The 25,876-nt window shown below is 39.7% G+C and overlaps 3 protein-coding genes across 7 annotated transcripts in view; all 3 read left to right on the top strand.

The window, feature by feature from the left end:
• Positions 1–705: 705 nt before the first annotated feature.
• Positions 706–25,876, top strand: part of LOC115665881 (F-box protein At5g03100-like) — a 26,676-nt gene continuing 1,505 nt past the window's right edge. Inside the window, exons 1-2 of one of the 5 annotated variants that reach the window (XM_056315846.1) lie at positions 709–1,738; positions 2,328–2,517. In XM_056315846.1, coding sequence (XP_056171821.1) covers positions 755–1,738; positions 2,328–2,369 — 1,026 coding nt within the window. In that variant the 5' untranslated portion in view covers positions 709–754 and the 3' untranslated portion in view covers positions 2,370–2,517. Of the gene's footprint in view, positions 1,739–2,327; positions 2,518–2,562; positions 2,803–24,199; positions 25,256–25,876 lie in introns of those variants that run through there. The other 4 variants (XM_056315843.1, XM_056315845.1, XM_056315842.1 and 1 more) reach the window with 4 other exon arrangements.
• LOC115693484 (putative F-box protein At1g49610) overlaps positions 8,081–25,876 on the top strand; it is a 26,101-nt gene continuing 8,305 nt past the window's right edge. Inside the window, exons 1-2 of the mRNA XM_030620504.2 lie at positions 8,081–9,040; positions 9,861–10,034. Of these exons, the coding sequence (XP_030476364.1) occupies positions 8,081–9,040; positions 9,861–10,034 (1,134 nt within the window). The remainder of the gene's footprint in view (positions 9,041–9,860; positions 10,035–25,876) is intronic.
• Positions 13,589–25,876, top strand: part of LOC115693487 (uncharacterized) — a 26,701-nt gene continuing 14,413 nt past the window's right edge. The window contains exon 1 of the mRNA XM_056315847.1: positions 13,589–13,605. The gene's annotated coding sequence lies outside the window, so the exon portion shown is untranslated. The remainder of the gene's footprint in view (positions 13,606–25,876) is intronic.

Raw genomic sequence — 25,876 nt, 5'->3', positions numbered from 1 at the left:
AGAGAGGGGGGAGGGGCATGATCCTGTCCTGCTCTTTCCAGACAGAGTGTGATCTAACAAGTAACAAGGCACTCGTGTCTAATTAGCGATGTTTTCTTACGTGAATAAAGGATCTAAAGATACTTATTTGTGTTTTGATCGTACCTCCTTGTCCCCTTGTGTTTGAGTTTTGACATATTGGATGTGTGTTAATGGCGAAGCTGGATAAGATAGGAGAACATCTAATCTTATATCTAGTCACTCTCCAGATAGAATGCACAAATAATTTTCCTATCAATTCTGTCTTATTTGTGTTTTGATCGTACCTCCTTGTCCACTTCTTTTCTTTTTATATGCAAAGAGAGCAGCACATCAAAACCCGGAGGCGCCCAATGGGCCGAGCCCCATTGCCCGATACATATTTGGAAGAATTGCACGGGATCGGTAACTTTCCCAGCTTCAGTCAGACTTTTTGAGAGTTGTCCGACTAGGTACTTCCAATGCCCTCACGCAAAGCTACGGCGACGGCGACGGCGACGGCGACGTCGACAAAACCATGGGCGTTCGGACACATGATCCCGCGATTGCCGCCGCCGCCTCCGAGGAGCTGTCTGGGTGAGAGGAAAGCTCCCCCCTCCTTTTTCCGGCGATGGAGGACTGACCGCGGAGCTCCCTGTTCATTTGGCGAGGGGACCCTGTCTCGTCCGCGATCTCTCTTGTTGAAGGTACCGTCGTTTCCTCTCGGTCCCATTTGAGACCTCCGTCCACGGCGCCAATGCCCCGCAGATCCTCCGGCGTCCTGCCGAGTCGCACCGAAGGGAACCGACCTCCTCCTCCTACTTCTCCTTTGAGCTTCCCTCCTATGGATCACATCAGCGCCTTGCCGGACGACGCTGTCACCCGCATCTTCTCGTATCTGCCCTTCAAAGACGTCGTCAAGACCAGCGCCCTCTCCAGGCGGTGGCAGTACACTTGGAGGACGACCACCCCCCACCTCAAGTTCGATGGACTCTGGCATCGCAATCACGAAGCCAGCCCCTCGGGCTTCCAGTCCCTCGTCGACAGCGTCCTGAGGCAGTGCACCTCGCCCACGGTGAAGAAATTCCACATCACCCACTTCAAGTACAGCAAGGCCAACGACCCCAAGCTCGAGCACTGGCTCCGCATCGCGGAGGAGTGCCGCGTGGAGGATCTCCGCCTGTGGCTGTCTAGCCTGTGGCTGTCTACCGATTTCGGGTCCACATATGTACTGCCGCAGTTCTTGTTTTGCTCGAATTGGTTGGTGCGCCTGGAAGTCAGCTTGTGCTGTTTCTCGTTGGGTACAGCTATTAAATGGCCCCGTCTTAAGGTCTTGTTGATGGAACGGGTGAAGTTGAGCGATGACATCCTCGGGAGAATTTTCCGGGGAAGTGCTGTTTTAGAGTCCCTTGAGTTGCGTGGGTGCTGGGGCATGAAGAACATTGTAATAGATTCAACAAGTGTGAAAGACTTGCTACTCATCGGCGGCAGTTTCTCTAACTTGGGAAAAATTAGGGCCCCACGTTTGCTGTCGTTGTGTGTATCAGGGACGTGGGATCCACCCGAGGGACGACGGGATATATCACTTGACGATGTATCTTCTTTGGTGGAAGCCAAGTTAGATTTTGTCATTCCAACTGGATGGCCTGTTGCCAAGAGGATGTGCCGCTACTTGTTGAAGGAACTTCTCGAGAAGCTGCGCGGAGTTCCTACAATCACCATTGGTGGTTGGTGTTTGCAGGTACAAGCTCGATACTTTTTAACATTTATGAGACGTACTCGTGTTGAATGGTGTCCGTGATTAGCACCATTTAGTGCTGTATGTTGGCCCGTTTGAGTGACCTCAGCTTTTTGTGGCATTCTATGTCTTCCATCAAGGGGAATCATTGTGAACTCATGTGTAATTAGTTATTGGCAAATGGGATGATTCATAATTTTGTCTTCCAAGTTACAGCATAAGATTGTGAATCTTGGAGCTTCTTCCCTCTGTTTAATTATTGTGGATGCTAGTCACCGCAGCATTCTTAGATGCCTTAATATTGAAAAGAAAAATGTGTGAAGAAATTAGTCGGAAAGGTTTCTTGAAATTTGATTCTTTCAATTTTTAGAGAAAATACAATTATCTGGAAATATGACGGACAGTAATGGACCTAGTCATCTTAGGTTGACAGAACCGGTCCTGCGCTCTCGTCACATGAGGCTGTCGTTTGATAATCATCTTACAAAGTATTCTCACAATATATGTACAATGGCCATGGATGGATTTACTTGGAAACTTCTCTCAACAACGAGATTTGCTGTCTTATGTGACCAGCTACTACAATTCTCAGATCCTTCAAGTATCACAAGTTCAACATGAGAAGCATATGTAAATAGTCTCTATTCTTCAAGGGATTCACTTGTTCATTTCTACTTGTAGTATCCTTATCGGTCTTTTCCTGGCTGGGAGACAGGGTCAAAGGACATCGTATTTGGAGGGATTGTAATTTTGTTATTCTTTATTCATGTTAAACAGGAAAACTAGTATTAATTAAATTTTTTATGTTGCTTGCTCAATGTGCTTAGATAATGTCCCATTTGGAGATGGAAGGAGTGCCAGTGTCAAAATGTCAGAATCTGATACTACATGCACCAGTCTGTCAAGGGGACCTTCCTATGATAGCATACATGCTGCGAAGTTCGCAGTGCCTGGAAAAATTAGTCATACACCTCCCCCGATTGGAGGTTTGTTCCTTTGCTATGATATTTTCAGTTTGCTTCTTGTGCTGACTTCCTCTTTGCACGAATGTTTAAACAGTGAGTTAAATTTTTGGAAGCACATAAAGATGATCAATCTCATGGCTCTGTCAGTTTACTTAACATTTGTGCAGGGCAATATTAAGCTGTTTTAGTTCATGTCTTAAAGTAACCGCAGTGTTGTACTGGAGGTTCTTTTGCTGCCATGTAGCGTTAGGATCTCGAACTAAGAGTTTAGTGATGAGAACTTAGTAAGAGAACATGTTTTTAATGTGTGGACAAGTTTAAGAGCTTAAATTGATTAAGATTCGTTATAAAGTAAAACTAACTAGCATCTGCAGTGAATAAATGAAAGTTGTTTGTTTGAAATTTTAGTGAGCCAATGATTTATTTTTTTCAGTGGATCCACATCTAATGTGAAATAAGTTTTCTTAAACGGGGTATCTATGTGCAGTTTGAGCTTGATGAAGAATCTGAAGATCGCGTTAACTTTGACGAAGAAGAATTATTGTGCTTACGGAAGGGGAACTTGGAATGCTTGGCAAAACATCTCAAGAGAGTTGAGATCATCGGCATTGGAGCTGATTCATTTGGGTCGGACCGTCAGCTCGCCCTGATTAAGTTTCTTCTCGGGGATGCACTTGTGCTGGAGAAGTTGGTTATCAAGGTTAAATTGCCCACACACTTTGTTCCGGGGAAACTACTTGGTGCGAAAAAAAATGTGCGCAGCTTTCCAAAAGCGTCCGAAAATGCCGAGGTCATTTTCGATTGGTGTCTTGGAATAAGCATATGAAAGTCCGGGTGTCTCGTTGATCTCCTAGCTACGCTCATTTGTATTAACACTCTTTTCACAGTAAAGTTACGTGTAAGCATTTTGTCTTTTCATCACATGTTTCAACTGCTTCAACTTTTTTATATTTTTTATGTTTAGTAACTTTTGCGACACTTATAATTTAATTTCTTGTTTAGTGTGAAACACTCGAAACATTTAGAAATATTTAAATAATGTAATTTCGAATTATATTTTTTTTTTTCATATTTTTTTGGCTTCAGATTTCAAAGCAAAATCATAAGTAGAAGTATAGAGGGATTTTTCTGTGCTTCACCGACACGTGATTTATATCAAATGAAGTGCAATGCCTAGTATATAATCAACTATACTAGAATAAAGTTCTCAAATATTAAATTATTGAATTAAATGAAGCTTAAATTATAAGATGACTCAATTTTCAAACTTAAATAATCAAGATATTAATTATAATAATCAATTAAAACGGTTTTATCATAATTGATCATTATAATTCATTTTAAAAACTGTTAATAGTGTATGATTTGATATGTTTACACCACTATATAATTATTTGCATAAGAATTACTAGTTATGTAATCACGATATACTGATATATTTATCGGATTATATTAAAAAAAAGGTCATAGCAATTTTTGACTAACTTGTAATCACCAGAAATTGTAATATAATTCTAATAATTACTATTAAGCATTATAATTATATGCGGGTAAATTGTAAATGACACCTCAAATTTATAACTCGGAAAAAAAATTACGACTTGTAACTACGAATCCTTGTTCCATAGTCGTTAATTTGTCTATGCTTCATAATCTCTAACGTAACATGAATAGAAATCGATGCAATATTATATGATATTAGGATTTAATCAATATACAATTAAAATTGATTGTTCTTATTAATTATCCTGTTATCAAATAAAATATATGTTTCGAGTATTTATTCTGAGTTTAGTTGTTATTCATGAAATTATTGTTTATTCCTGTTTTATTTTCATTTCGCAAATCGAAGGGTGAGGGGTTGTCTCTTTCCCTTTGCCGAACTCAAAAAGAGGGAAGCGTCGACGGGAGCCGAAACTCGCCGGCGAGAACTCAAGAAACGTCTCACCGCTCGTGCTCCAAGCTCTTCACCACGCGCACTCTTTCTCTCACGCAAGGATGGTTGAAGAAGAATAAGAAGAAGAAGAGCATCATCAACTGAGCCCGCTCAAGGAACCCACAGAGGCCACTCATCAAGAATACTCATGGCCTGCCATTCGGTTCGATGTCCCCCCTCAAAGAGCCTATCATTTCCACAGACAGTTCAGAACATACCAGAAGCCGAACAACTTCCTCAAAGGCGTCAAAGGGTGCGTGAATTTTTCGTTTTCCCTTGATGGGTGTCTGGGTTGTTCGTTTTCTGAGTAGTGGCGTGGCTTTGGTAGCGATGATAGCTTCTTCTTTTTTTTGGGCTTCCGTTGGGTCGCCTGATGGGACTTACCTTCTCAGTAGTTCGGAGGACAATACCCTTCGTGTGTTCGCATTGTAAGTTGTTTCGGGACAGTGGTGGTGCTTGCTGATTTTTCTGTTCCTTTTTATGTTTTATTCCTTCCCGAGATGTGGCGATGTTGGTGGTAATTTGATTGCTCTGTGTCATGATCAGACCAGACTACGGGGGTGACGACGGCACAAATGCAAGTTCGTCTAATCTTGATTACAGGTCCTCAAGGCGTTTTGTGGTCGTGTAGAATGTGGGTTTCTTTCTGTGTGTTTAAATAGCTTGAAAGATGTTAGCTTTGGGAATGCTGAGACTATTTCCGAGTGATATCAACAACCAAATATTCGCAAATCCAGATAATGGGTTGTCTATGTCTCATGTAGTTCTCTTTGGTTGCAGATTCCTTTGCAGCAAATCTAGTTGTGACAGAAGGGGAATCAGTTTATGATTTCTGTTGGTACCCATACATGTCTGCTACAGGTTGTCTCGTAAAATTTTACTCTTCTTTTATGTATCATGTTTATATTTTCGGCTATAGTTATTTCTCTTCTGGTAATTAGCCACAGCTAGAATTGATTATGGAAGTTTTTCACATTTCAGACCCGGTTAGCTGTGTATTCGCATCTACTACTCGTGATCATCCAATTCATGTCTGGGATGCTACTACTTTACAGGTCAGAAATGTTGAGTTTAGTTTAGAGGTTTCAAGAACTCTAGGGAGACTTCATGGAAGCCATATAATCGTTCAGGGGTACACTGAAATCGTGGACCCCAAGCTTATCACACATTTTAGACATGCTCTGTAGCAACTCTGTTGTCTGCATAAACCTTCACTTCTCCTTTACAATCTTCTATGTGCAGTTTCGTTTTTTATTGTCTTGAAAAAAACAGGAAATTTTATTGACTCATACACTTGACATTGCAGCTACGTTGCACATACAGGGCTTATGATGCTGTGGATGAAATTACAGCTGCATTTTCAATTGCATTTACTGCGGGGAACAAGTAAGGTTAACATTCAATTTTGAAGACTTTTAAATTCCCTCGTGTCAATGGTCCACTCTAATTCCCCCTGAAATTTCCTTTTGAAATCTTAAATTACTTTACCTTCTATTGTTGAAAGAAATCAGCATTTGGTGATTTTGGTCATGTTCTGCTACCCGAATTTAGGAATGTCGGTGTTTGGTTGCTTAGTGGTTTTTGTGGCTATCGTAAATGATTTAGGTTGTTGGAGCTATTCTCTTTACTTAGGGTTTATTGCATTTTAAATCTATTAAAGTTTCAACCTACACCCTCTGTTCATGTGTAGGATCCTTGCTGGATATAACAAATCCATAAGAGTGTTTGACGTACATCGCCCCGGTAGAGATTCTGAGATGTACTCAACACTTAATCTTCAAAGGATCACATTTGATTGTAACGCTGACTTGTTCTATTTATTTTGCCACAAGGCTGATATACTATGCATGTAAAGGGAACTAGCCGATCTCCTAAATGCCCTGGATTCCCTTGTTTATGGTATAATTATACAAGATAATATTGAGATCACAAGAAAAAAAGGAAGAATCGAGTATCTCACTCTCTCTTTGTCTTTTGTGCAGGTATTATATCTGCCATTGCTTTCTCTCCAGCCCATACCGGAATGCTGGCAACTGGTTCCTACAGCCAGACTACTGCTATCTACAGAGAAGATAACATGGAACTCTTATACGTCTTACATGGTCAACAAGGTGGGATTACCCATGTAAGTACTAGATGATTGGATTTCCCTCGTGTGGTGGTTTTTTCTCAAGAAATTATAGCTGATTAGCTTGCAATTACAGACGTTATTTTCAAAAGATGGAAACTACTTGTATACCGGAGGACGAAAGGTAGAATGCTCTAAACCTTTCTCTTTTCCTTTTCTTGGAAATATATATAATGACTCTCTAGCATTCTCTCTCTCTCTCTCTCTCTCTCTCTCTCTCTCTCTCTCTCTACGATGGAACAATTACTTTGGGATGACGAGTGATTGAATTCGTTGTTGCCTCTAAGTTTTACAAATTTGTTCCATCTGCTACTTATAGTGATCACTACTGAAAGATATCCTTCTTTTCATGCCGTGGACTTGGTTGACTGTTCTTCGGTTTTTATACAGGGTGATATGATTTAAGGTCTCCTCTTTGGGTTATGCAAAGTCTGTCAGATTGGATATACCCATATATAAAGCCAGATATAAAATTCAACCACAAAGGACAAGATAAACATGGAAAGCTTTTCTCTTAGGTGGAAGAATGGAATGGCTTCGGGTTTGAACTGGGGGTGGGATTGTGGCGGGAGGAGAGAGAGAGTGAGAGAGAGAGAGGGGGGAGGGGCATGATCCTGTCCTGTTCTTTCCAGACAGAGTGTGATCTAACAAGTAGCAAGGCACTCGTGGCTAATTAGTGATGTTTTCTTGCATGAATAAAGGATCTAAAGATACTTATTTGTGTTTTGATCGTTACCTCCTTGTCCCCTTGTGTTTGAGTTTTGACATATTGGATGTGTGTTGATGGCGAAGCTGGATAAGATAGGAGAACATCTAATCTTCTATCATCTAGTCACTCTCCACATAGAATGCACAAATAACTTTCATATCAATTCTGTCTTATTTGTGTTTTGATCGTACCTCCTTGTCCACTTCTTTTCTTTTAAAGCAGCGCGTCAAAACCCGGAGGGGCCCAATGGGCCGAGCCCCATTGCCCGATACATATTCGGAACAATGCACGGGGATCGGTACTTTCCCAGCTTCAGTCGACTTTTGAGAGTTGTCCGACGGCGACGGCGACAAAACCATGGGCGTTCGGACACATGATCCCCCGCGATTGCCGCCGTCGCCTCCGAGGAGCTGTCTGGGTGAGAGGAAAGCTCCCCTCTTTTTTTTTTTTGCTGGGTCTTTCCCCCCCTGGATGCCGGCGAGGGAGGCCTGACCGCGGAGCTCCTTGTTCATTTGGCGAGGGGCCCCTCTCTTTCGTCCGCGATCTCACTTGTTGAAGTTACCGTCGTTTCCCCTCGGTCCCATTTGAGACCTCCGTCCACGGCGCCATGCCCCGCAGATCCTCCGGCGTCCTGCCGAGTCGCACCGAAGGGAACCGACCTCCTCCTCCTCCTTTGAGCTTCCCTAGGGATCACATCAACGCCTTGCCGGACCACGTTATCACCGGCATCTTCTCGTATCTGCCCTTCAAAGACGTCGTCAAGACCAGCGCCCTCTCCAGGCGGTGGCGGTACGCTTGGGCGACCGCCACCCCCCACCTCGAGTTCGATGGATTCTGGCATCGCAATCGCGAAGCCAGCCCCTCGGGCTTCCCGTCCCTCGTCGACAGCGTCCTGAGGCAGTGCACCTCGCCCGCGGTGAAGAAATTCCACATCTCCCACTTCAAGTACAACATGGCCAACCGCCCCAAGCTCGACCACTGGCTCCGCGCCGCAGAGGAGCGCCGCGTGGAGGATCTCCGCGTGTGGCTGATTACCAGTTTGCGGTCCCCATATGTACTGCCGCAGTTCTTGTTTTGCTCGAATTGGTTGGTTCGCCTGGAAGTCAGCTTGTGCTGTTTCCCGTTGGGTACGGCTATTATGTGGCCTCGTCTTAACGTCTTGTCAATGGTACAGGTGAAGTTGAGCGATGATATCCTCGAGAGAATTTTCAGGGGAAGTCCTGTTTTAGAGTCCCTTGAGTTGCGTGGGTGCTGGGGCATGAAGAACATTGTAATAGATTCAACAAGTGTGAAAGACTTGCTACTCATCGGCGGCAGTTTCTCTGCCTTGGAGAAAATTAGGGCCCCGCATTTGCTGTCGTTGTGTGTATCAGGGACATGGTATCCACTCGAGGGACAAGAGGGTATATCACTTGACGATGCATCTTCTTTGGTGGAAGCCAAGTTAGATTTTGTCCTTCCAACTGTTGTGACTGATGACACGGCGATGTGCCGCGACTTGTTGAAGGAACTTCTCGAGAAGCTGCGCGGAGTTCCTACAATCACCATTGGTGGTTGGTGTTTGCAGGTACAAGCTCGATACTTTTAACATTTATAAGACGTACTCGTGTTGAATGGTGTCCGTGATTAGCACCATTTAGTGCTGTATGTTGCCCCGGTTGAGTGATCTCAGCTCTCTGGGGCATTCTATCTTTCATCATGGGGAATCATTGTGAACTCATGTGTAATTAGTTATTGACAAATGGGATGATTCATAACTTTGTGTTCCGAGTTACAGCATGAGATTGTGAACCTCGGAGCTTCTTCCCCCTGTTTAATTATTGTGGATGCTAGTTGCCGCAGCATTCTTAGATGCCTTAATATTGAAAAGAAAAATGCATGAAGAAATCAGTCGGAAAGGTTTCTTGAAATTTGGTTCTTTCAATTTATAGAGAAAATACAATTATCTGGAAATATGACGGAGAGGAATGGACCTAGTCATCTTAGGTTGACAGAACCGGTCCTTCTCTCTCATCACATGAGGCTTTCGTTTGATAATCATCTTACAAAGTATTCTCACAATATATGTACAATGGCAATGGATGGATTTACTTGGAAACTTCTGTCAACAGCAAGGTTTGCTGTCTTATGTGACCAACTACTACATTTTCAGATCCTTCAAGTATCACAAGTTCAACATAAGAAGCATATGTAAATAGTCTCTATTCTTAAAGGGATTCACTTCTTCATTTCTACTTATAGTATGCTTATCGGTCTTTTCCTGTCTGGGAGACAGGGTCAAAGGACATCGTATTTGGAGGGATTGTAATTTTTTTATTCTTTATTCATGTTAAACAGGAAAGCTAGTATTAATTAAATTTTTTATGTTGCTTGCTCAATGTGCTTAGGTTCTGTCTCATTTGGAGATGGAAGGAGTGCCATATCCATTGTCAAAATGTCAGAATCTGATACTATATGCACCAGTTAGTCAATGGGACCTTCCTGGGATAGCATACATACTGCAAAGTTCACAGTGCCTGGAAAAATTAGTCATACACCTGACTAACCTCCCCCGATCGAAGGTTTGTTCCTTTGCTATGATATTTTCAGTTTGCTTCTTGTGCTGACTTCCTCTTTGCATGAATGTTTAAACAGTGAGTCAAATTTTTGGAAGCACATAAAGATGATCAATCTCAAACTCTATCTGTTCCAGCAATTGAAATTTGCTCATGGCTCCGTCAGTCTACTTAACATATGTGCAGGGCGATATTAAGCTGTTTTAGTTCATGTCTTAAAAGTAACTGCAGCGTTGTACTGGAGGTTCTTTTGCTGCCATGTAGCGTTAGGATCTCAAACTAAGAGTTTAGCGATGAGAACTTAGAAAGAGAACATGTTGTTAATGTGTAGACAAGTTTAAGAGCTTACATTGATTAGGACTCGTTATAAAGTAAAACTAACTAGCATTTGCAGTGAACTTTGTTTGTTTGAAACTTTAGTTAGCCAATGATACTTTTTTTTTTTCGGTGGATCCACATCTAATGTGAAATAAGTTTCTTAAATGGGGTATCTATGTGCAGTTTGATTTTGACGAAGAATCTGAAGAATGTTTTAACTTTGACGAAGAACAATTTTTGTGCTTATGGGAGGGGAACTTTGAATGTTTGGCAAAACATCTCAAGAGAGTTGAGATCATCGGCATTGGAGCTAATAAATTTGGGTCGAACCATCTGCTCGCCCTAATTAAGTTTCTTCTCGGGGATGCACTTGTGCCGGAGAAGTTGGTTATCAAGGTTAAATTGCCCACACACCGTGTTCTGAGGGAACTATTTGGTGTGATAAAAAATATGCACAGATTTCGAAGAGCGTCCGAAAATGCCGAGAGACAAATGAAAGTCCGAGTTTCTCGATGATCTCATGGCTACACACATTTGTATCAACACTCTTTTGACAGTAAAGTTATGTGAAGCGGCTGCATTAAGTTTTTAACATGTATCTAATTTGCTCTTGTTTCGAGTTGTATTCTAGTTGTAAACATGATCGTGTCGAGGAAAGAGGTTAATATTAGTGTTTTGGTCCAAGGGGATTTTTTCCCGACAAAAAAGTTTGTAATTGGAACTAAACCGTATAAAATATATAAATAAAGAGTGACGTGTTATTTTCCGTCCAGCCACAATTAACGGTTCCAGCTACAATTGGCGGAGCTAACGAATAGATTCAAGTACATCAGAGTTGCACGTTTGAAGATTTAAATGCACGAAATGTAAGTATTATAGCAAATTTTATGAATTAAATACATGAAATGTTGCATGTTTGTAAGCATTTTGTCTTTTCATCACATGTTGAAAGGGCAGATTTCAACTGCTTCAACTTTTTTATAATTTAGGTTAATATCACGAAAAACCCTAAACTGGTATATTTGTGACAATTTTACCCCAATTTTTTTTTTACCACAAAAAACCCCAAACTGGTACATTGTGACAATTTTATTCCGAATTGGTACACCTGTGAAAATTTTACCTTGAACATACCACAAAAAATTTTAAATTGGTACACTTGTGATAATTTTATTCCGAACTAATTATTTTGACAACCAAAAACTTCAAACTGGTACATCTGTGACAATTTTACCACGAAATAATTTTTTAATATTATTTTTATTATTTTTGAATTTTATTATTATTTTTTCTTTTCTTTTCTTTTCTTTTCATTTCTTTTTTTTTTCTATCCTTCATGTTAAATCTTGGCCGGTCGCCGGCCAGAGGTGGAAGCCGGCGAGCTCAGCCTCGCCAGCCGCTGGCGAGGCTCGATCTCAGGCCGAGCCCTCGCTAGCGGCCGGCGGGGCCGACCTCTGGCCGATCGCTGGCATTGGGCAAGGTCAGGATCCCGTACACCTTGCGGATGAAGCCCCATCGGTCTCACTGTAGCTCAACCCAGGTATAGCGCCTCCCCGCCGCTGAGCTCTAGGTCCTTCTCCAACTTGCCCACTCTCGCATATCCGTCCATCACTCACTCACTCTCTCTCTCTCTCTCTCTCTCTCTCTCTCTCTCTCTCTCTCTCTCTCTCTCTCTCTCTCTCTCTCTCTCTCTGTGATTTTCTCTTTTTATGATTTTCTCGAGAAAATTTGATGAGAAACTAAGGAAATGAAGGAAGGAAGGAAGAAGAGGTGGTGGGCGTCAATCTGTGAGAAAATTGGGATCTTGACCTCACCCAACGCAGGCGACCGGCCAGAGGTCGGCCCCACCGACCGCTGGCAAGGCCGACCTCGCCCGACGCCAGCAAGGTCGACCTTGTTGACTTCCACCTCTGGCCGGTCGTCGGTTCGGCGACCGGCCAAGGTTGAAGATTAAGGATAAAAAAAATAAAATAAAAAATTTCAAAATAATATTAAAAAATTAGATCGAGGTAAAATTTACATAGGTATACCAGTTTGGGGTTTTTTGTGGTAAAAAAATAGTTTGGGGTAAATTTATCATGAGTGTATCAGTTTGGGGTTCTTTTCGTAAGTTCGCAGTAAAATTATCACATGTATACCAGGTCGGGGGAAAATTATTACAAATATACCAGTTTAGAATTTTTTGTGATATGTTGGAGGTAAAATTATCACAGGTGTACCAATTTGAGGTTTTTTCGTGGTAAAAAAAAGTTCGGGGTAAAATTATCACAAATGTACCAGTTTGGGGTTTTTCGTGGTATTAACCCTTATTTTTTTTTTCTACTTTCACTTTTTGATGTTTAGTAACTTTTACGGCACTTATAATTTAATATATTGTTTAGTATGAAACACTCGAAACATTTAGAAATATTTAAATAATGTAATTTCGAATCATATATTATTTTTTTTCATATTTTTTTGGCTTCAGATTTTAAATCAAAATCGTAAGTAGAAATATTAAGAGATTTTTTTGCGCTTCACCGACATGTGATTTATATTAAATGAAGTGCGATGCTCAGTATATAATCAATCATAGTAGAATTAAGTTCTTAAATATTAAACTATTGAATTAAATGAAGCTTAAATTATAAGATGACTCAATTTGCAAATTTAAATAATCAAGATATTAATTATAATAATTAATTAAAACGATTTTATCATAATTGATAATTATAATTCATTGTAAAAATTGTTAGTAGTCTATGATTTGTTATGTTTACACCAATATATAATTATTTGAATAAGAATTACTGGTTATGAAATCACGATAAACTGATATATCTATTAGATTATATAAAAAAAATCGCTTACAATCACTAGAAATTGTAATATAATTCTAATAATTACTATTAAGCATTATAATTAGATGCAGGTAAATTGTCACTGACACCTCAAATTTATAATTCGAAAAAAAATTACGACCTGCAATTACGAATCCTTGTTCCATAGTCGTTAATTTGTCTATGCTTTATAATCTTTACCGTAACATGAATAGAAATCGATGCAATATTATATGATAGTAGGATTTAATCATTATATAATTAAAATTCATTATTCTTATTAATTATCCTGTTATCAAATAAAATATATTGTTCAGTATTTATTTTGAGTTTAGTTTGTATTCATGAAATTATTATTTATTCCCGTTTTATTGTCATTTCGCAGAATAAAGGGCGAGGGGTTGTCTCTTTCCCTTCGCCGAACTCAAAAAGAGGGAAGCGTCGACGGGAGCCAAGACACGCCAGCAAGAACTCAAGAAACATCTCACCGCTCGTGCTCCAAGCTCTTCACCATGCACACTCTTTCTCTCACGCAAGGATGGCTGCAGAAGAAGAAGAAGAGAGCATCAGCTGAGCCCGCTTGACCTACCCACAGAAGCTACTTATGAAGAATATGTAAGAATAATGTGCCCACATGATATTATGAATTAATAGTTTAATAAATATTTAAGTGCGAAAACTTATTGGCTGTGAAAATGGATGAAAAGGTGTAATTCTATTGAGAAGTTAAAATTCTACCAAAGAGGTACGACTCTTAAAAAGTGAGATATGCTTTGATGGAAGGCACCACTTGAAGGGGTATATATAAATAGAGTCTGGTCCTCTCTCCACCCACGATAACGCACGAAAAGAACTTTGTATTTTTATCCTCCGTCGATAAGATACGTTAAGAGAAAAGTCGGTCAAGGGAGAGAAATCAGATTTCTTCGTTTTTTTGGTTTTTCTGCAGCAATTATCTTCAAGTGAAACGCTATGGATAAATGTATGTCTTCGTCCCTCTTATTGTGAAAATCATGAAGATCTAAGATTCTAAATGTTTAAATTTTCCGCATAAAAGGATTACGTTAAAACCTTACAGTTGGTATCAGAGCATTAGGTTTAGGACCTCATGATTTTCCGATTATGGTTTCTAAGTTTGGATTCGCCAAACGATGTTGGTCTTTTTTTGTTATTTGCTAAAGTTGTTGAAATGATTTCTTGTTCCGATTCATTTCGTTAAATCTTGAATTTGTATGGTGGCGCCGACGTGGTCTCCAAAACCCACTCATTAATTTGGTCGGAGATGGGGTTATTGGAGGAGATCCCGATGATGGAAGGCGCGGCGGAATGAACAAAAAAAAAAATTTGGCAAATGGGCGTGATCAAGAAGGCGCGTGGAACCACGCGCGCGCTGCGGTTGTAGGCGCATGGATCCACGTGCCTAGCATGTGCGCGTGATGCCAAGGTGAAGGCACGGGTGCGTGCGTCACACGCGCCCGCGCATGCATATGCGCATGGGCTCCATGCGCCCACGAGGCAATTGAGGCGCGTGCGGTGCCCTCTCCTCCGTTTATTTACAGTTCTACCCTTCTCCTGCTAATTACGTTTCTGCCCTTTATGCGTTTATTTACGGTTCTGCCCTTGACCGGTTAATTTACTGTTTTGCCATTGACCGAATTATTTACCATTGTGCCACTGGATGCTAAATTTACGATTCTGTCCCCTATCGATCCTAATTTTACAGTTTTGCCCTTATGCGTTAATTTGCGGTTTTACCCTCAGCATGCAATTTTGGTAAATGTTTATGAATGAAACAATTATAGTGTTTTACAATTTCAAGAATTCAATCATTAGTGATTTGTTAGTCACCAAAGTGGCCGAACGACAATGTCTTGAATTTTTGAAAATTGTACAATGTTTCTTTCAATTACCCATGATTAATTGATGCTATGATTGGAATTGATATATTACGTTTCTTTATTAGTGTCATGGGTATATTGAAGTTCATTTATTATAAGGAGTTAGGGATTGACCCAAAGGTTAATCAATTTCTTATAATTCATGAACATAATAGTTGGTAATTAATACGTCTTGTTAAATTTGTTTGTATATCCGAAGATATCAAATAAATTTTAATAAGGTGTATTTATAATTGCCAAATAAAAGTTATTAGCATCATTGTGGTTTATTGTATATTTGTATATTATAGGATCACCCAAAGGAGAACTATGATATACATGTAATGTTTAATTAGAATATGATAATGTGATATTCTCAAAGCATTAATGTATGAGTATATTCTTGTATATTTGCAGTATCTGTACCTATTTCTCTTCATTCACATGCTTCGTCTGTTCCTTTATTCAATGGAATGAATTTCCCCGATTGGAGTGAACAAGTCCAATTTCACTTAGGTGTCTTGGATCTTGACTTAGCACTTCAAATTGAGAAACTGACTGCTATTACTGATGAGAGCAGCGATAATGAAAAGTCTTTCCATAAAGCTTGGGAAAGATCAAACAGATTAAGCTTAATGTTTATGCGAATGACAGTAGCAAACAACTTAAAGACAACTCTTGCCAAAACTGACAATGCTAAGGAATTTATGAAATTTGTGGAAGAGCGTTTTCAAACTGCTGATAAGTCACTAGCTGGTACATTGATGAGTACTTTGACCACCATGAAATATGATGGTTCACGTACCATGCATGAACATATACTAGAGATAACAAACTTAGTGGCAAAATTAAGGACTTTGGGAATGAACGTGGATGAGTACTTTTTAGTACAGTTCATACTTAATTCCTTGCCTCATGAATAATATGGGCCATTTCAAATGAATTACAACACTATAAAGAACAAGTGGAATGTAAATGAATTGGCCAGTATGCTTGTTCAAGAGGAAACAAGGATAAAGAATCAAAAGGCTCATTCTGTTCATCTCTTAAGTCATCAAGAAGCTGAGAAGAATTCCAAGAGGAAAGGTGGAAGGAGCAAGAAGAAAGGTTTACACAACCTAAATGACTCTTTTAAGGCTTCTCAAATCCACAAGAAGGAACACAATCTTACTAAGTGTCACTTTTGCAATAAAATTGGACACTTGAAGAAAGATTGTTTGAAGTGTAAAGCTTGGTTCGAAAAGAAAGGTAAGCCTTGTGCTTTAGTATGTTTTGAATCAAACTTTACTGAAGTTCCTCATAATACTTGGTGGATTGATTCTGGTGCCACCACTCATGTTTCAAATACAATGCAGGGATTTATTTCGATCCAAACCATAAAGCCAAATGAGAATTATGTGCTCACGGGGAATAGAAACAAAGCTCCAGTTGAAGGCATTGGCACTTATCGTTTGATCTTAGATACTGGGCATTATTTGGATTTGTTTCAAACCCTTTATGTACCTACTTTTTCCCGCAATTTAGTTTCTTTGCCAAAACTTGATGTAGCGGGATTCTCTTTTAAGTTTGGTTGTGGATCTTTCAGTTTGTATAAGAATAATAATCTCATTGGAACTGGAATTTTATGTGATGGTCTCTACAAGTTTAAACTTGATAATGCTTTTGCTGAGACCTTGATGACCTTGCATCATAATGTTGGCACTAAACGCAGTTTAGTGGATGAGAATTCTGCTTACTTGTGGCATAAACGTTTGGGTCATATATCCAAAAAAAGAATGCAAAGATTAGTGAAGAATGAAATTCTTCCAAATTTGGATTGTACAGATCTTGAAGTGTGTATTGATTGTATTAAGGGTAAACAAACAAAACACACTAAGAAAGGTGCCACAAGAAGCACAGAGTTTCTTGAAATTATACACACCGATATATATGGTCCTTTTGATGTTTCATCCTTTGGTAAAGAAAATTATTTTATTACATTTATTGATGATTTTTCACGTTATGGTTATATTTATCTATTGCATGATAAATCTCAATTAGTGAATGCACTTGAGGTGTATATTAAAGAGGTTGAAAGGCAATTAAATAAAAAGGTGAAAATAGTACGGTCGGATAGAGGTGGTGAATATTATGGAAAGTATGATAAATCGAGACAATGTTCGGGGCCATTTGCTAAATTCCTTGAAAGATATGGTATTTATGCTCAATGCACGATGCTAGGTACACCACAACAAAAATGGTGTAGCAGAAAGGCGTAATCGTACCTTAATGGAAATGGTTAGGAGTATGATGAGTTATTCATCTCTACCCTTATCATTGTGGATGTATGCTTTAAAGACTTCTATGTATTTATTAAATAGGGTTCCTAGTAAGGCAGTTCCAAAGACTCCCTTTGAACTGTGGACGGGAAGGAAACCTAGTTTACGACACTTGCATATTTGGGGTTGTCCAGCAGAAGTAAGAATTTACAATCCACATGAAAAGAAATTTGATTTAAGAACAACCAGTGGTTACTTCATTGGTTATGCAGAGAAATCCAAAGGGTATAGGTTTTACTGTCCTAATCATAGTACAAGAATTATTGAATCTGGTAATGCTAGGTTCATTGAAAATGTTGACATTAGTGGGAGTGAAAGAATGCGTGATGTTACCACTGCCCTCAGCGGCTGCTCTGGCTTCGGGCTTCCCTCCCCCCACGAAGGGTAGGAGTTCGAATCCCAGCGCTGGCGTTAGGGATTCTTAAGCGTGACGTCGTGGTAGTGGGTCCTGCGCTAGCGTCACCCCGGGTTTACCTCCTCGGCTGTCAGCCGTGCGGGGGGTTCCCGGGTTACCAAAAAAAAATGCGTGATATTTGCATTCAAGAAGTTAGGGTGGAAGTTCCTCTACCCAAAACTTCTAAAGTTGTTGTTCCTGATATTATAGTTCAACCAAACAATAATCAAGAACAACAAATTAATGATCAAATACTCCATAATGAAAATGTCAATATTGAACTTACAGTAGTTGAGCCATAAGAAATAACATTAAGAAGATCTCAAAGAGAAAGGAGGTCGACTATTTCTAATGACTATGTGGTTTATCTACAAGAGTCAGAAATTGACTTAGGAATTGGTAATGATCCAGGTTCATTTTCACAAGCCATGGAATGTGATGATTCTACTAAATGGTTCAATGCCATGGAAGAAGAGTTAAAATCTATGGATCAAAATCAAGTTTGGAATCTCGTTGAATTGCCTGAAAGGTGCAAAAAGGTCGGGTGTAAATGGGTCTTTAAGACCAAACGTGACTCAAAAGGTAATATCGAACGATACAAGGCCAGACTTGTTGCTAAAGATTTTACTCAGAAAGAAGGCATTGACTATAAGGAGACATTTTCACCAGTCTCCAAGAAAGACTCGCTTAGAATCATTATGGCTTTGGTGGCTCATTACGATTTAGAGTTACACCAAATGGATGCTAAAACTGCTTTTCTTAATCGGAATTTAGAGGAAGAAGTTTATATGGACCAACCCGAGAGCTTTTCAGTTAAAGGAAAGGAACACATGGTGTGTAAATTAAAGAAATCAATATATGGACTTAAACAAGCTTCTCGACAATGGTATCTTAAGTTTAATGATACCATAACTTCTTTTGGATTTAAGGAAAACACTGTTGACCGGTGTATATACATGAAGGTTAGTGGGAGCAAGTTTATTTTTCTAGTTCTGTATGTTGATGACCCTTTACTTGCTACTAATGATTTTGGTTTGTTACATGAAACCAAGAAATTTCTCTCTAAAAATTTTGAAATGAAAGATATGGGAGATGCAATGTATGTGATAGGAATAGAAATATTCCGTGATAGATCACAAGGATTGTTACGGTTGTCTCAAAAAGCCTATATTGATAAAATTTTAGAGAGATTTAATATGGATAAATGTTCAGTAGGGGCAATTCCAATTCAGAAAGGTGACAAATTCGGTCTTATGCAATGTCCGAAGAGTGAATTGGAACAAGAATGAATGAAAAGTATTCCTTATGCATCTGTTGTCGGAAGCTTAATGTATGCGCAAACTTGCACCAGACCAGACATTAGTTTTGCTGTCGAAATGCTGGGCAGGTATCAAAGTAACCCAGGATTAGATCATTGGAAAGTTGCAAAGAAAGTTCTTAGATACTTGCAAGGAACGAAGAATCACATGCTCACTTATAAAAGATCTAATCATCTTGAGGTGATTGGATATTCAGATTCAGACTTCGCCGGATGTACCGATACAAGAAAATCAACTTTTGGTTAATTGTATCTTTTGGCTGGAGCCGCAATTTCATGGAAAAGTGCAAAGCAATCAATTATTGCTACGTTTACTATGGAGGCTGAATTTGTGGCATGCTTTGAGGCCACTATTCATGGGATATGGATGCGGAACTTTATTTCAGGGCTCATGATTGTCGACAGTATTGCCAGGCCGCTGAAAATTTATTGTGATAACTCTGCAGCAGTTTTTTTTTTTTCTAAGAACGACAAGTACTCCAATGGTGCTAAACATATGGAGATTAAATACTTGTCCGTTAAAGAAGAAGTTCAGAAACGAAGAGTGTCAATTGAGCACATTAGCACCAACCTTATGATTGCAGATCCTTTAACAAAAGGATTGCCGTCCAAAATATTTAAAGAACATGTCGAAAGGATGGGTATTATTGGATGTCATTAATGATTGTATTATGAGTGCATTAAGTTTATTTATTTGACACTATGAGCTCAATTATGTGTTTCTGATATTTCCTGTTTTCTATTGTATACATGATGGAAATAGATGAATGTGTAACAGGACGGTCTCTAACAGAGACATTATAGTTGGACCATTACTATAGTTCTCATTTATGGATCATGTTAAGTAGGGAGTTATAGTTGTAGTACATGGAAGGGACTATGTCGATTAATGGCATATAACCGCTATGACTCACATTAGTTTCTTTATTTAACTGTGATCTTTATATGATAGGCAATTTAAGAAAGGTTTTAGCATAATGTTATTGTGCACATTATGGTCTTTATTAAACCATGAAAGGAAGGTCATATGGGCCAAGTGGGAGAATGCAAGAATAATGTGGCTCACATGATATTATGAATTAATGGTTTAATAAATATTTAAGTGCTAAAACTTATTGACTATGAAAATGGATGAAAATGTGTAATTCTATTGAGAAGTTAAAATTCCTCCAAAGATGTACGACTCTTAAAAAGTGAGATATGCTTTGATGGAAGGCACTACTTAAAAGGGTATATATAAATAGAATCTGGTCTTCTCTCCACCCACGATAACGCACGAAAAGAACGTTGTGTTTTTATCCTCCATCGATAATATACGTTAAGAGAAAAGTGGGTCAAGAGAGAGAAATCAGATTTCTTTGTTTCTTCCATTTTTCTGCAGTAATTATCTTCAAGTAAAACGCTATGGATAAAAGTATGTCTTCGTCTCTCTTATTGTGAAAATCATGAAGATTTAAGATTCTAAATGTTTAAATTTTCCGCATAAAAAGGACTACGTTAAAACCTTACGGAATACTCATGGCCTGCCATTCGGTTCGATGTCCCCCCTCAAATAGCCTATCATTTCCACAAACAGTTCAGAACAGACCAGAAGCCGAACAACTTCCTCAAAGGCGTCAAATGGTGCGTGAATTCTTCGTTTTCCCTTGATGGGTGTCTGGGTTGTTCGTTTTCTGAGTAGTGGTGTGGCTTTGGGAGCGATGATTGCTTCTTCTTCTTTTTGGGCTTCCGTTAGGTCGCCTGATGGGACTTGCCTTCTCAGTAGTTCAGAGGACAATTCCCTTCGTGTGTTCGCATTGTAAGTTTGCTTTGGGACAGTCGTGGCGCTTGCTGATTTTTCTGTTCCTTTTAATGTTTTATTCCTTCACTAGATGTGTGGATATTGGTGGTAATTTAGTTGCTCTGTGTCGTGATCAGACCAGACTTCGGGGGTGACGATGGCACAAATGCAAGTTCGTCTGATGTTGATCAAGGTACAGGTCCTCAAGGCGTTTTGTGGTCGTGTAGAATGTGGGTTTGTTTGTGTGTTTAAGTAGCTTGAAAGATGTTAGCTTTAGGAATGCTGAGACTATTTGCGAGTGATATCAACAACCAAATATTCTCAGATCCAGATAATGGGTGGTCTATGTCTCATGTTGTTCTCTTTGTTTGCAGATTCCTTTGTAGCGAATCTTGTCGTGACAGAAGGGGAATCGGTTTATGATTTCTGTTAGTACCCACACGTCTGCTGCAGGTTGTCCCGTTAAATTTTACTCTTTTTTTACATATCATGATTATATTTTCATCTATAGTTATTTCTCTTCTGGTAATTACACACAGCTAGAATTGAGTATGGAAGTTTTTCATATTTCAGACCCTGTTAGCTGTGTATTCGCGTCAACTACTCATGATCATCCAATTCATGTCTGGGATGCTACTACTGGACAGGTCAGAAATGTTACGTTTAGTTTAGAGGTTTCAAGAACTCTAGGGAGACTTTATGGAAGCCATATAATCATTTAGGGGTACACTGAAATTGTGGACACCAATCTTATCACACATCTTAGACATACTTTGTAGCAACTCTGTTGTCTGCATAACCCTTTGCTTCTCCTTTGCAATCTTCTAAGTGCAGCTAAGTTTTTAATTGTCTTGAAAAATACAGGAAATTGTATTGACTCATACACTTGACATTGCAGCTTCATTGCACATACAGGGCTTATGATGCTGTGGATGAAATTACAGCTGCATTTTCAATTGCATTTAATCCAGCGGGAAACAAGGTTAACATTCAATTTTGAAGACTCTTAAATTCCCTCATGTCAATGGTCCACTCTAATTCCCCTAGTAATTTTAGTTTGAAATCGTACATTACTTTACCTTCTATTGTTGAAAGAAATCAGCATTTGGTTATATTGGTTATGCTCTGCTACCCGAATTTCAGAACATGAGTGTTTGGTTGCTTAGTGGTTTTTGTGGTTCTTATAAATGATTTAGTTTGTTAAAGCTATTCTCTTTAGGTAGGGTTTATAGCATTTTAAGTCTGTTAAAGTTTCAACCTACATCCTCTGTTCATGTGTAGGATCTTTGCTGGATATAACAAATTCATAAGAGTGTTTGAGGTACATCGCTCTGGTAGAGATTTTGAGATGCACTCAACACTTCAAGGAAATAAAGAAGGTCAAACAGGTGCATTATTGTGTTTGCCCTGGTTTAGCTATTACTAGAGATTTGTTTAGCAAGTTAAATAAAAGAGGATTTCAAAAACTACAGTTGACAAGGATTGAGTATCTCATCTTCAAAGGATTACAGTTGATTTTAAGGCTGAACTGTTCTATTTATGTTGCCACAGGGCTTATATACTATGCATGTAAAGGGAACTAGCAGATCTCTCGTAAATGCCCTGGATTTCCATGTTTATTGTATAATTATACAAGATAATATTGAGATCACAAGATAAAAAGGAAGAATTGAGTATCTTATTCTCTATTGCTTTTGTGCAGGTATTATATCTGCCATTGCTTTCTCTCCAGCCCATACCGGAATGCTGGCAACTGGTTCCTACAGTCAGACTACTGCAATCTATAGAGAAGATAACATGGAACTCGTATACGTTACATGGCAGCAAGGTGGGGTTATCCATGTAAGTGCTAGATGATTGGATTTCCCTTATGTGATGGTTTTTTCTGAAGAAATTATAGGTGATAAGCTTGCTTGCAATTTCAGGTGTTATTTTCAAAAGATGGAAACTACTTGTATACTGGAGGACAAAAGGTAGAATGCTCTAAAACCTTCTCTTTTCTTTTTCTTGGAAATTTATATAATGACTCTCTCTCTCTCTCTCTCTCTCTCTCGCTCTCTCTCTCTCTCTCTCTCTCTCTCTCTCTCTCTCTCTCTCTCTCTCTCTCTCTCTCTCTCTCTCTCTACGATGGAACAATTGCCTTGTGATGACGAGTGATGAATTTGTTGTTGCCTCTAAATTATGCAAATCTGTTCCAGCTGCTACTGATAGTGATCATTACTGAAAGATGTCCTTTTTTTTCATGTCTTAGACTTACTTGATTGTTGGATGTACCCATATATAAAGCCAGATATAAAATACAACCACAAAGGACAAGATAAACAAGGAAAGCTTTTCTCTTAGGTGGGGGGAAATGGCTTCGGGTGTGAACTGGAGTGGGGATTGTGGTGGAAGGAGAGAGAGAGAGAAGGCAAGGGGGGGGGGGGGGGGGGGGGGGAGGCACAGGGGCATGATCCTCCCCTGTTCTTTCCTGACTGTAATCTAACCAGTAACAAGGTACTCGTTGCTAATTAGTGATGATTTCTGACACGAGTAAAGGACCTAAGATATTTATTTACATTCTGATCGTACCTCCTTGTCCTCTTGTGTTTGAGTTTTGACATATCGGATGTGTGTTAACCGGTGAAGCAGGATAAGATAGGAGAACATCTCTAATCCTATATCTAGTCACTCTCTGGATAGAATGCACAAATAATTTTCGTATCAATCCTGTGATCAAACACAGTCTAAGTTATCATGAAGGTATGAAAATAACTGTAGTGCTTGGGGATGAACTTAACTTCCAGGAATTGTGGGTAAACATTATTTATGCGTTATTTACTTTGGGCGTGTCTGTCTCTGACAATGTCTCTTTTTAAATTTCTATGTAGGACCCTTTTATCATGTGCTGGGATGTTTGGAAGGCTGTTGATGTTGTCTGCAAGTGAGTATTGTTTTCTTGTGATAGCAAAGCTCCTATATCTATCCAACTGAATAACATATTTTTACTGAAATGTCGTGTCATTAGATGAGAAAGTAGAATATTTCCTGCTAAATATACCTTTCCTAAGGAAAAGTTTTTTCTCTCAAGTATTCACTGTTGCTATCCTTATTGTTTTTCGAATCATTGGAGTGACTTCTTTTGTCCCTCAATCCCGCAGATATACTTTGATGTTGAACCTCTAGGTCGACATCGTGGCACAGGCGGTCAGGTATCATGTTGGTTTTACATTTACATTGACCTTTTTTGTCAATCAACTACTCTTTCTAACAGTATTTGTCTTCAGGATGGTCTGGTTCATATATATGATCTCCAAACTGGGCAGTGGATTTCAGGCTTTCAGGCTGCATCAGGTAAAACAATCAGTTAAAAGGGCGACATTGACTTCAGTTTCAGTCGCCGTCGACACAGAAAGTGAAAATCCTTCGAAAACTTCGAATCCATGGTGGAGACCTCTATGCATGGCGCCATCCACCGCAAATTCTCCGGCGACCGGCCGAGTCGCACCGAATGAAACCGACCTCCTCCACATCCAAAACGAAGCAGAAGCCCTAGGGATCTCATCAGCGCCTTGCTGGACGCCGTGATCCGCCACGTCTTCTCGTTTCTGCCCCTCTGAGATGTCGTCAAGACCAGCGTCCTCTCCAAGTGCTGGCGGTCCACTTGAACCACCATTGCCCACCTCGTCTTCGATGGCGGAGGGATTGAAGACCGGCCTCGCGGTACCTTGGGCTTCTTGTCCCTCGTCAAGAGCGTCTTGAGCCAGTGCACCTCGCTCATGGTGAAGAGGTTCCACGTCAGCAGTTTCAAGTACGAGAAGCCCCACCGCTGCACAGTCGACCTCTGGCTCCGCTTCGCGGAGCGTCGCCGCGCGGAGGATCTCTGCCTGAGGTTGAATTTCCTTCCGCCGACCTTCCATATACTGCCGCGGTTCTTGTATTGCTCAAGTTGGGTGGTGTGCCTGGAAGTCAGCTGCTGCAATTTCTCATTGGGTAGGACTAGTAGCTGGCCTTGCCTTAAGGTCCTGTTGATCGAATTTTCAGATTTGAGGGATGATATCCTTGAGGGAATTTTCAGGAATAGTCCTGTTCTAGAGTCTGTTCAGTTGCGCAAGTGCTGTGGTGTGAATAACATTATGATAGATTCAACGAGTGTGAAAGAGTTTGTACTCGCCGGCCTCAGTTCATATTGCACGACCAAAATTTGGGCCCTGAATTTGCTGTTGTTGCGAGTATCAGGGGGCTGGTGTCATCGTGCTGTCTTCAGACTTGACGATATATCTTCTTTGGTGGAAGCCGAGTTAGATTTCAACATTACAACTGATTTGTCTGGTGACGAGAGGGTTTGCTGTGACTTGTTGAAGGAAGTTCTTGAGAAGCTGCACGGAGTTCCTCCAATCACCATTGGCGGTTGGTGTTTGCAGGTATGAGCTCGATATTTTCATCATTTATAAGACTTACTTGTGTTGAATGGTGCTGTGATTAGCACTGTTTAGTGCTGTGGCATTCTAGTCTTTTGTCAAGGGGAACCGTTGTGCATTCATGTGTAATTAATTGTTCGCAGATAGGATGATTCATAACTTTGTGTTTGCAGTTACTACGTAAGAACTTATAGTGAACCTTGGAGCTTCTTCCCTCTGTTTAATTTTAAATAAATGGATCTGGGATCACTCAATTAGGGACAATGGATGCCACTAGATATTGCTAATTATAATAGACGGTACTCAAACACCGCATTCTTAGATGCTTGATTTTCACAAGAAAAATGCATGAAGAGAATATTTGAAAAGGTTACATTTTCCATTCATTCTTTCAGTTTGTGGATAAAATATAATTATCTTGAAATATGACAAAGAGTAGCGGACCTAGTCATCTTAGGTTGACAAATCCGGACCATGCTCTCTTTTCATATTAGGCTGTTGTTCCATAATCATCTAACAAAGTATTCTCACAATATTCTATAATGACAATGGATGGATTTACTTGGAAACTTCTGTCAACAACGAGGTTTGCTGTCTTATGTAACCAACCACAAGAATTTTCAG

This window comes from Syzygium oleosum, unplaced genomic scaffold (assembly GCF_021117445.2).
Source record: "Syzygium oleosum isolate NSW1041296 unplaced genomic scaffold, Sole_v2.1 Sole_v2.11, whole genome shotgun sequence".
Classification (NCBI taxonomy): Eukaryota; Viridiplantae; Streptophyta; class Magnoliopsida; order Myrtales; family Myrtaceae; genus Syzygium; species Syzygium oleosum.
This window is presented reverse-complemented; position numbering and strand designations above follow the sequence as displayed.